The sequence below is a fragment of the Xiphophorus couchianus genome, chromosome 11, assembly GCF_001444195.1.
Source record: "Xiphophorus couchianus chromosome 11, X_couchianus-1.0, whole genome shotgun sequence".
NCBI lineage: Eukaryota > Metazoa > Chordata > Actinopteri > Cyprinodontiformes > Poeciliidae > Xiphophorus > Xiphophorus couchianus.
In genome coordinates this window covers 14,325,700-14,336,009 of record NC_040238.1, presented here as the reverse complement: position 1 = coordinate 14,336,009, position 10,310 = coordinate 14,325,700, and the positions used below count along the sequence as shown (strand labels likewise).

Genomic DNA, 10,310 nt, shown 5'->3' with positions numbered 1-10,310 from the left:
ATAATCTAAACAACGTCAACAATGATTGTTTTCTCACACAGAAAACAGAATTATATAAATGTACAAGAGTATTGAAAAACATATATATACATAAATAAGAACAACACAAAATAAACGATTGGAAGCAAAACTATTTGTCCCCTTTTAATGTGCGGTCTTGTCTGTTGTTTACAAAGTCATTGATATTTATGAATTTCTTTATCTCTTCCATATTTGTTATTTTATTTCGTCAAATGTTTCATTCCTTTTCTCATCTCATAAGCTTGTAACATATGTAGTGTTTATTTCCTTATCAATCAGAAACATTTCTAATATTTCTATGAACTCTTTCTGCGTGTTATTCATCTTTATTAATTATTTAAAACATATACAATGTGCCAAAATATGCACAACAGTCATGAATATTTTAATAGGAAATCTGGATACACCGAGTGAGGAGAGAAAAAAGTTACATTTCCCCTGAAACACGTTGAGAACTCAACAGGATAGCACCATAATGGTGCAGAGACAGCAGGGGGCGCTGCAGGATAAAGAACAACATGTGGAAACATCAGTAAGTCTTCATGTTTCAGTTTCTATCAGCAACTTAGTGAAGAAATTATCAGAGAAGAATAACATCGAACCAGCACCTTCCTCATTAATAATGATAATCAATAAGCTGATAGTCGATAAGCTGATAATCAATAAGCTGAAGGTTATTATTCATGACTGGGTCGTGACAAGAGGAAACTTGTTGAGAATCATAAACGGAGCTGCGTGCCAAGTCTTATCTGCAACGAGCGTCTGCAGGTCGAAGGTCAACCACAGAAACCCGAGGAAGCCCGGCAGAACCTTCACAGAAACTTTACAGAACCGCTGCTGGGCCTGAACCAACCTGAGGCACAACAGAACCTCCTCAGAACCTCCTGGGCCGACACCATCCAGAGGTCCGACTCTTCCTCTGGATCAAAACCAGCTGCTGTCAGGTTAACACAGAGGTTCTGGAGAACTTCAGGCTTTCTGTACTCAGACATAATGGTTCCTATTAGACTGGACCTCCAGAACCTGAAGAAGAGTCATGGGATCCAGCAGTTTCCCATGATTCCTCTTCCTGATCTGCTTCGTCTGCAGCAAAGAAGAAACCAGGTGATGACATCACAGGATAATAATAATAATAATAATAATAATAATAATAATAGCACCATTAGGCAGCAGGTCCAGGAGTTTTTCACTGGGTCGTGAATCCATGATGGGTAGGGGTCACGCTGGGGTCAGCAGGTCAGCGCCATGGCAACCGGTGATGAACTCAGGTGTCACTAAGCCTTTAGCTGCTGCTGGTTAACGATTGACTGTTTAACGGGAACACAAGCGCACACACATACGCACACAGGCACGCACACACACACACCCTGATGTGGCTTCTGCTGAAGCCGGGTCAGAGGGACCCGGCATCACCTCTCAGTGCCTCCAAAACTGGGTCAGAACCTGAAGCAGGTCTCAGTCCTGACCGGTTCCTGCCAATCAGTTCTGGTCCGGATCAGTGGTCAGGTTCTACAGCTGGAGGTTCTGGAGGGAAATCGGGAATCTGGAATGTTGAAACCTCAGACATTATCACAGGGACGAAGGTTAACGAGGGGGAGATTGGAAGAGGGCGGGGCCTCAGGGACAGGGGCGGGGCTTCGTGACATACGGGGCTGGGCCATATCGGGAAGGGGGCGGAGCCTCAGGGAGAGCAGGTACTCAGCTCTGCAGGTGAGAAACAAAAGGGTTACAGAACTGGACCTTCAGAACCATCAGAACCTTCAGGTTTGCAGATGGTTCTGACAGAGTCCAGGTTAGCAGGGTGAACCAGAACCAGAGAACCCATTAGGTTGTGGTTCTGGATGGTAAAACCAGCTCTAATGATACCACTTGTTGGACCCAAACTGGTGTCAAATCAGGATCAGAACCCGACTAGTCAAGTTCTGACTCGACTGGTCAGAACTCGATGGGCCCACATGTTGGTTCTGATCCACAGACCGGGTCTTCATGCCAAACCACCAGAACTCGTTAAGGTTAATTGGTTTAACTTGGATTAGATCTCATCTGGGTCGGTGTTGGTTCTGCTCCAGAACCAACATCCATCCAATGTGGAGAAACTCATCAGTAACCAGACCGGAACCACCAGAGATCAGAACTGGACCAGAACCGATGCTTTATGGTTTCTCCTGGCTGATCTTCCTCTCATCAACTCAACTTCCTCTTCCTCCTACAGCAGCCAAAGCAGACAGAACCTTTCCTGTTCTGGTTCTGACCCGTACCACCTTATTAAACTCATCACTTCTGATCTTTACTAAATCTGAAATTATTTTTAATTTCATCAAAATGAAAAAATTACATTGTGACATTAATAAAATGTTATTTACTTTAACTCATTTTTACCAATTTAAAACATTCGTGACATTAAAAGAACAATTACACTGATGCTAAGTTAAAATATTATTAAATTAAAAGCAATAAAGCACATTACAAAATTGTGTCTTATTAAATTTAAGAAAATAGCATTTTAACAGTAAAGTTTACAATCATCATTATCATCAATAACTTTATTTATAAAGCAGTTTTACAGTCATAAAATAAAAGCATAAAAATAAAGTGACCAAACTAACCACTCAATAATGAATTAAAAACTCAATTCATAACATAATAAAACGACACAGTTAAACCAATAAAATCAATACTAATAAAAGTTAAATCAGTCCCAGTTTGGCTTGAGGCCAGTGAATGTTAAGTTTTCAGACGGTTAACATGTTGAATGTGTAAAACTATCTAGAATTTATTTTCTCAAATTAAGAAATGGAACATTAACAGTTCAAACTGTTAAATCAATTAGTTGTAAATTAGTTTAACAATTGTTCAAAAACTTTGCTTTGATTTATTCTAAGGTTTTGTTTGAAATATATTATGTTTTCATTATTAAATATTTAACATCTTTCTAAGTTTCAACTTGAGTTAATTTTGTTTTTCTTTGTCACATTTCAGATTGTTTTCTGATCAATAAGTATAATTACATAATAATTACCATTAATTTTATAAGTCGATTATAACAATCGACATCATTAATATACTGTTCTTATCAGTATAGTTTAAAGAAAACCTAAACTTCCACATTTAAAGAATTTATTTTTATATAAATTTCACCACAGAGAAATTTCATAATAATGAAACACAAAATATATTTTTTAAATAAATAAATAACATAACTAAATATGAAATATTTACATTCTAACATTTTCATAATTTAAACTTTAATATTGTTAAATAATTAAATTAAATATTTACTCATTTAATTTTTTCTAAGACTAAAATAAAACTTTGAATAAAAGTAAAGTGACATTTATATAAAATCGTTTTCATAGTGAATAAATCGTAGTTTAAAGGCGGGAATCTGCTAAAACCTGCAGGTTATCCGGAATTACCTGGAGTACCTGAGCTCAAGGCTGGTACCGGGCCGGTTCAGGTAGAGGAGCACCCGGAACCGGGTGGAGAACAGTGAATGAACTGGGAACACTGGTCCAGCTGGTGTGAGCTGAGGAAGCTGCCGTCCTCCGGTTTGTTTAGCGGGGAATACCAGTAGTCTGCCGCCGGTGGGAGCGATGCTAATCTGGGCTAATCAGGCCTTTACTGCCGCTGCTTTACGGCTCTGTGTTGATCCTCCATCAGCGCCAATAGCCGTATTAGGGCCAGTTAGCATATTGTAAATGAAAGTTTATGGGAAAATGACCCATAAACAGGCGGCTATATAAGCCTGGCAGTTTATGGGCTGCGAGGGGTGCACTTACTTACGCTCTTTTATTTGCTCTAATCATTGTTTATGGAACAGCGGGAGCAGAACAGAGGAGATTTCTCTGCAGAGGTTCGTAGGCCCAGAGGCCCGGTCCGGACCGGTAGCCGGCCCGCGGCTGGCAGCCATTTTGTTTGGAGGAGCAGAAATGTGTCCTAAAATGGCCGCTGTCCGCTAGCCTTCACCAGCTTCCTGAACACGGAGGCTGACTGATACCGGACCTTCCCCACCCGAACCCAGCTGGGCTCAGCTGAACCTACCCGACCCACCTGGACCCAGAGACCAGCTAAACCAGGACGAACGTTCCAGAACTGAGTTGGAGGCGAACATGGAGTAGCGGAGCAGCGTTTCTCGGACGGCGCCACTTCCTGCTCGGCCTCCTGCTGCTGCTGGGTGAACTTTGACCCAAGATAAGAGGCCAGGATGTTGTTCCTCATTAACAGAGAGCAGCTCCCCAACAGACCGGGTCGTAAACCTGCTGGTTCTGCTGGGAGTCCCAAAGTCGGACTGCAGACCTGGAGAACCAGAACCAGCAGGTCTGATTACCAGTTTACTCAGTTCACAACCCAAAACAGGGCTTTGAACCAGAACCAGTACTTTCCAACAGCAGAGATGTGATGGATCCAGAGCCGGGCTGGAGTTCTGGAGATGGTCCCGAACATCAGCTCTGTGTAGGCCGGGTCCTTCTGGGCCCATCAGAACCAGCTGGTTGTGGTTCTGCCTCTGGGTTCTACTGGTTTTTCACAGATTAACCAAACTAATACAGGAGTTTGAAGCATTTTGATTGGTCGTTGGCCTGTGAGCCCGCCTCCAGCTCAGGATGAAACTGGGTTAGAACTGATCCTGTACGGTTCTGGTGGTTCCAGCCAAACTTAGCCGGTTATAGAGCTTAAGCAATTTGATTGGCAGCAGACAGCGTTCATTGATTGGCCAATGATTTACGTCAACCTATCCATGATGAGACTGTAGCAGTTAGCTAGTTAGCTGTTAGCTAGCAGTAAATCGATGATTCTGTGGTCTAACCTTCAGGTCCAAACTGTTTTACCAGCCAGATGGAGCGACCCGCAGTGACCTGACACACCCAGAGATTAGTAGCTGAGCTGAATGACATCATCAGAGTGTGGCCACCTCTCCTGTGAACGTGGCTCCTCCCATTTCCTGCCCAGAGAGGAACACTCTGCCAGTGGAGACACACTAACCTGACCTGAACCAGACGCTACCCAGTTAGAGGCAGATGGGATTGGTTTTACTGGTTCCGTGGTTCTTCATCCAGCCATGTTTGATCTAATCCAACATGGCTACTGGCAGCAAGGGAAGCCCACAGCATGATGCCACCTCCACCATGTGGACCTCTGTCTGCTCTGTCCTCCCTGGAGGATCCAGTCTCTTATGGTCCAATAGGGAATAGAACCTGGTTGGACCTGATCATCTGTCCAACAGTCTATCGGCATGGAAACGGGGTGAAGTGGGCGGGGCATCAAGTAGGTTAAAGGTTCTGACCAATCCGAGAAAACCTGCAGATCCTCTGAGCTTCTATAGCAATCGGATGTTTAAGACAACGTTTCCATCACATCCAGACATTTTAATGTCTCTGACTCAAATTAAAGAAAGTTATTATTAGAAAATGTAAAAAATATTAAGATCAGAGGAAGAATCAGCTTCCAGATCGTTTCAGGAACAACGTAATATTCTGTTTGGGACGTTTCCCCCTGGGAGATCTGCAGCTCCTCCCTCCTCCAACATTTCTGCGTCTCTAAGGAGACGCCATCTTTACTGCGTCCATCCCATAATAAACTTTATGGCTTCGCTCTCATTATGTCTGTTTGCCCAAAAATGAGGCGAGGAGCAGCAGCTGCTGCAGAGGATCCACCCAGATACTCTGGATTCCTCTGAATGGAAAGACTGGATCTGATCAGGTTAAAGGATCCAGATCTGATCCAGATCAGATCCTCTGTTTCTATCGGTACATATAAATGGACCTCTAACAGGTTTAAACCAGTTAGATGTTCAACCTGCAGCTCGGTTTCTTTCAGGAATAAACTGAATTTAATTCTTTGATGTTTTCCAGAATAACTCCAGAATTTCTCCATTACATGTTGAATTTATTGTTTTAATATCTGGATCATGTTTTTCTCTTCTTGATCCTCCTGCAGCTCAACTGGACTTTCTGTCATGATTTTGATCATTTTACTCAAACATCATCAGCTCCTTATTTAGTGTCTGATTGGCTGCTGCTGATGCAGCTCTGCGTGTGATTGGCCGATCAGGCCCTCCTGGCAGCTCCGCCCCTAGAAAGCAGAGTGGAGCTCAGAGAACCAACAGAACTGGGCTTTTTCTGAACCAACCCGATAAAGGAGACAAGGTGTGGGTTAGGGTTAACCCCCCAACCCTGACCCGGCCTTCCATCACATCCAGAATGGACCAGAACCAGACCCAGAATGGACCAGAACCAGAACCACATCCCAAATGGATCAGAACCAGAGCAGCTTGCTGTGTCAAAACCACAGACGGATCAGAACTGCTGACAGAACTAAAACATTTTAGTTCCAGTAAAAACTAGCAGCCGTTCCGAGAACCACTAGTCCTTCTGGTACCACTGGGCCGGTTCTACTGGATCCTTTGGTTGGACTAAAATGTGATAAAATTCAGACTGAAGCGCTGAGAAGAACTTCCTCTGGACCTGTCGGTTCATATTGACCTTGTGGTGACCTTCAGGAACCTTCTGATCCAACTTGTTCTGACTCGTCTGGACCCGGATATTCTAACAGAACCTGACGCTTTGACTTTCCATCACTGATTTCCTGTCAATATCAGAAAATTACCTGATTTACGTTTGTTAAATTTTCACCTTTAATCCTGGAAAAATATTTGTAAACATTTTTTAAAATAAAAATATGACCTTAGTCTCAGGTTTCCAACATTTCTTCAGAGTATTTCTGTTTCTGCTCTCAGTGACTCGGCACATTTTCACACTCAGGTCACATTAACGAGGGGGCGTGGCCTAAACCATCTACGTGACGACATGTGCGCTTCCTTGTGTCAGCTGCAGGTGTCACAGATGTTAATGAATTATATAAACGATAAGGGTTCAGGTTAAGGTGTTTATGACTATAAATAGGAACTACTGATTCTGTCGGGTCACAAAAATAAAAATATTTCACTTAATTCATAAAGTTAAAAATCAATCGATTGGATTGAATAATCTAGCGTATGAACGAATGTTTCTGATTAAAAATATTAAAATAAAATATTTAATTTTCTCTCAGCTGTTCTGAATATGGCTCAGACCGTAACGAGGTTCTGATTTGTCCTGAGCTGCTGGAGCGTCTGCAGGGTTGAAACCACTAACCTGAAGGCAGCCCCGTTGCCACGGCAACGGAGAGTCAAGGCCAGGAAATACCTGGTCATAATCAGCTTCACTTCATGGCCAGGTGATTTATGATTGAAGCTGTAAAGATGTTTGATTCAGAAACAGAAACGGATCAGTTCAGGAGTTCCACAGGGCTGACGGCTCGAGTCTCTTTTTAAATTTAAAACATTTTTAAAACTTTTGATTTCTAGGAGTTTCAAGACAAATGATTCCTGAAGATCTGTTTCATTTGGTCACAGAACGAAGGTCTCAAGTTCAAGACGCCGGACTCCGTGGTTAGCTGCCACACAGACACACACATCCCCACACACACGCGCGCGCTGCAGATAGTGTGTATCAGCGTCAGATAGGGCTGTTGTTGGAGGACAAAGGTCTCAGTGTGGACAGATAGCAGATCCTGTGTTTGCCCTTTGGACGCCACACCTCAACCGATGCGCCGCTCAGCAAACATGGTTCTGTTTGAGCAGAACTCCAGAACAGCTTATTAAAATCAGACAATCGATACTCCAGGTCCGATCAGGCCCGGTTCAGTGGTTCCACCAACATGTCTGCTGGTTCTGTCTGGTTTAAATTCTGATTCCTGAAACATTTGGTCTCTGAGCGTCGAGGTGAGCCGATCAGCAGGAACAGGACGTTTACTCTACCAGAACATCCTGACTGGGTCTGGGTTCTGAGTCTGGGGTCTGGGTTCTGGGTTCTGGACTCCAGGAGTCCAGGACAGCAGGGCAAGAACACCAACACAAACTTTCACAATAAAACTTTTAGTTTTTAATAAAAACGACATTTGAAATGTACAAATGATGAATTCTAAAATCACCAACATTTACAGGAAATCAGAGCAAAAACAAACATCAGCAGAGAACTTCTGGAGAACCCGGTTCCTACAGAACTGGACCAGAACCTGAACCTGATCAGAACCACCAGGCGGGTCAGGATCTGCTGGAGTTCTGGTTCCAAACATTTCAGCTTCGGAATGTTGAAACGTTGAGTTGGAAACTTTTTCCCTCCCGGTTTTACTGGATCGATGGAACCGGACCAATTAAAGTTCTGGTCCAGATTCTCCCTCCAGAACTTCTCTCAAGACGCTGCTACCATGGAAACTACGGGAGGAGAGGCTTTGATTGGTCCGCCAGAAATAGGAAGTTTAATTATTAATGATTAATGTTTTCATAGACTGGACCGGACCACTGGTTACCAGTTACTGGTTCCCTGACTCTTTATTTTGTAATCATGTTTTAATATCTAAACTGTTTGTGTGTTGTTTTTTTTTAAATCTGTGGATTATTTTACTTTATCTTTTTTTAACAGCTCATTAATTGTTTTCAGGACGTCTGATGTCATAATATTTATGCGGATTGCATCAACTTTCCTTCAGACGTTTCATGAAGGATTAAATAAACATTCCAGTTATTGTTATGTTTTCATTCTTTTCTAATTAAACATAAAAACCTGTTTCTAGTTCTTTCTTTGTGTTTTACTCTCCAAATTCCCAAAATAAAATCACTGAAGAAGAAAATACATAAATAAACATTTGACTTTAATCTGGATGTGTTTAATAAAAGTTTAGACCTTTTATGACGTTTTTCAGACAAAACGGCAATTATTTTGATCATATTGATCATATTAATCTGGACAGGAAATTATCCTCAGGATTAAAACTTTAAAATAAAAATATTTTTCTCAATTGATTGAGTTATTATTGATATTATTATTATTGATATTTAGCATTTCTGGGACGACTGACTGGTAAACATGCTGATAAATAAATCTGATAAATTCTTTATACAAATGTATAAAATTCAAAATGTATGGTTCTGATGATCACGAGTCCAAATGATTAACTGTTATAATAACATTAGAAAATAAAACAGCCTATAAAAGCAATTACTTCAGTTTTAGGAAAAGTTGTGTTTTTCATTTTAATACAGTTTTAAATTATTTCTTGTTGAATGGAGGAAAAAAAACTTCAGAGTTTTAAATCCAGAAGAAATGGAAAATGGTTCTGATTGAAGTTTCCAAAATCACCAGAACCAACCAGAGCCATCAGAACCGTCTGGTTCTGACCATTAGTTTTACCATCAGCTGTTGAACTGTCTGAAGGTAAAAAAAAAAAAAAAACGTAACGATGAGTCAGGAGGTCCAGATCCAGGTCAGAGGTCAGAGGTGATAGCAGTCTCTGCTGTTGGTTGAAGGTCTCAGGTTCTGTTAAGAGCGGGTCGGGTCCAGCAGCTCTACCAGAACCTAGGAGGAGCTCAGGGTTCACCTGACCTCCTGTCAGCCAATCAGAAACCAGAGCAGTTCTTCCTGAAGCTCCGCGACCTTTGAACCCCGAGTCTGGAGCTGATTGGTCCAACCACCAGAGGAGCCGAGTTCTGGACCAATCAGAGTTTTTTCAGCCATTCCGGATCAAACAGCCAGAGAAAGTTTGGTGGAAGGACGACTCATTCTGCAGTTATAGCCCTCAGTACTCCTCCTTGATGTTCAGAGTCAGAGAAGATGGAGACACCAGCCCGTTGCTGCCGCTGCTGCTGGTAACCATGGTGACGCTGCTGCTGCTGAGCGCGCCCCCTCCGGTGCTGCAGGTGGGGGGGGTGGGCGTGGTGGAGGAGGCCGGCTGCTGCAGCTTCTTCTTGTTGATCTTCCTCTCCTTCGCTCGGCGGTTCTGGAACCAGATCTTCACCTGGAAACGGATCAGAACGTTGGTATTGCAGAAAGCGGCTGGTCGGTTTGAGTTTCCAGATGATTTACGCAAAGATGAACGACAAACTTTTACATGATATCGTATCGGTTAAAAACAGAGAGATCTACACAGAGCCTCAAACAGGAAGCTGGGGACGTACTTCCTGTTGATCGGATCGGTTCGGAGCAGAGTGGACCCGATCGGAGCGTACCTGTCTCTCTGATAGGCTGAGCGCCGTGGCCAGCTCCGCCTTCCTCCGGATGGTGATGTACTTGCTGTAGTGGAACTCCTTCTCCAGCTCCAGCCGCTGATGGTCGGTGTACACCACCCGATATTTATCCTTGGTCCGAGTTTTACCATCTGGAACACAAAGAGGAGAGGAGAGGCTGAGAGAGGAGAACCTGACAGGTCACATGACCCACCAACATCCATCCATCATCCATCCATCATCCATCCAT

General features: G+C 42.8%; 1 protein-coding gene across 1 annotated transcript in view; it reads right to left on the bottom strand.

Annotated features, from left to right (window-relative positions):
* Positions 1-7,917: 7,917 nt before the first annotated feature.
* The window catches only part of cdx1b (caudal type homeobox 1 b), an 11,757-nt gene continuing 9,364 nt past the window's right edge, over positions 7,918-10,310 (bottom strand). Inside the window, exons 2-3 of the mRNA XM_028030551.1 lie at positions 10,064-10,212; positions 7,918-9,852 (exon numbers count right to left, since the gene is read on the bottom strand). Of these exons, the coding sequence (XP_027886352.1) occupies positions 9,634-9,852; positions 10,064-10,212 (368 nt within the window). The 3' untranslated portion in view covers positions 7,918-9,633. The remainder of the gene's footprint in view (positions 9,853-10,063; positions 10,213-10,310) is intronic.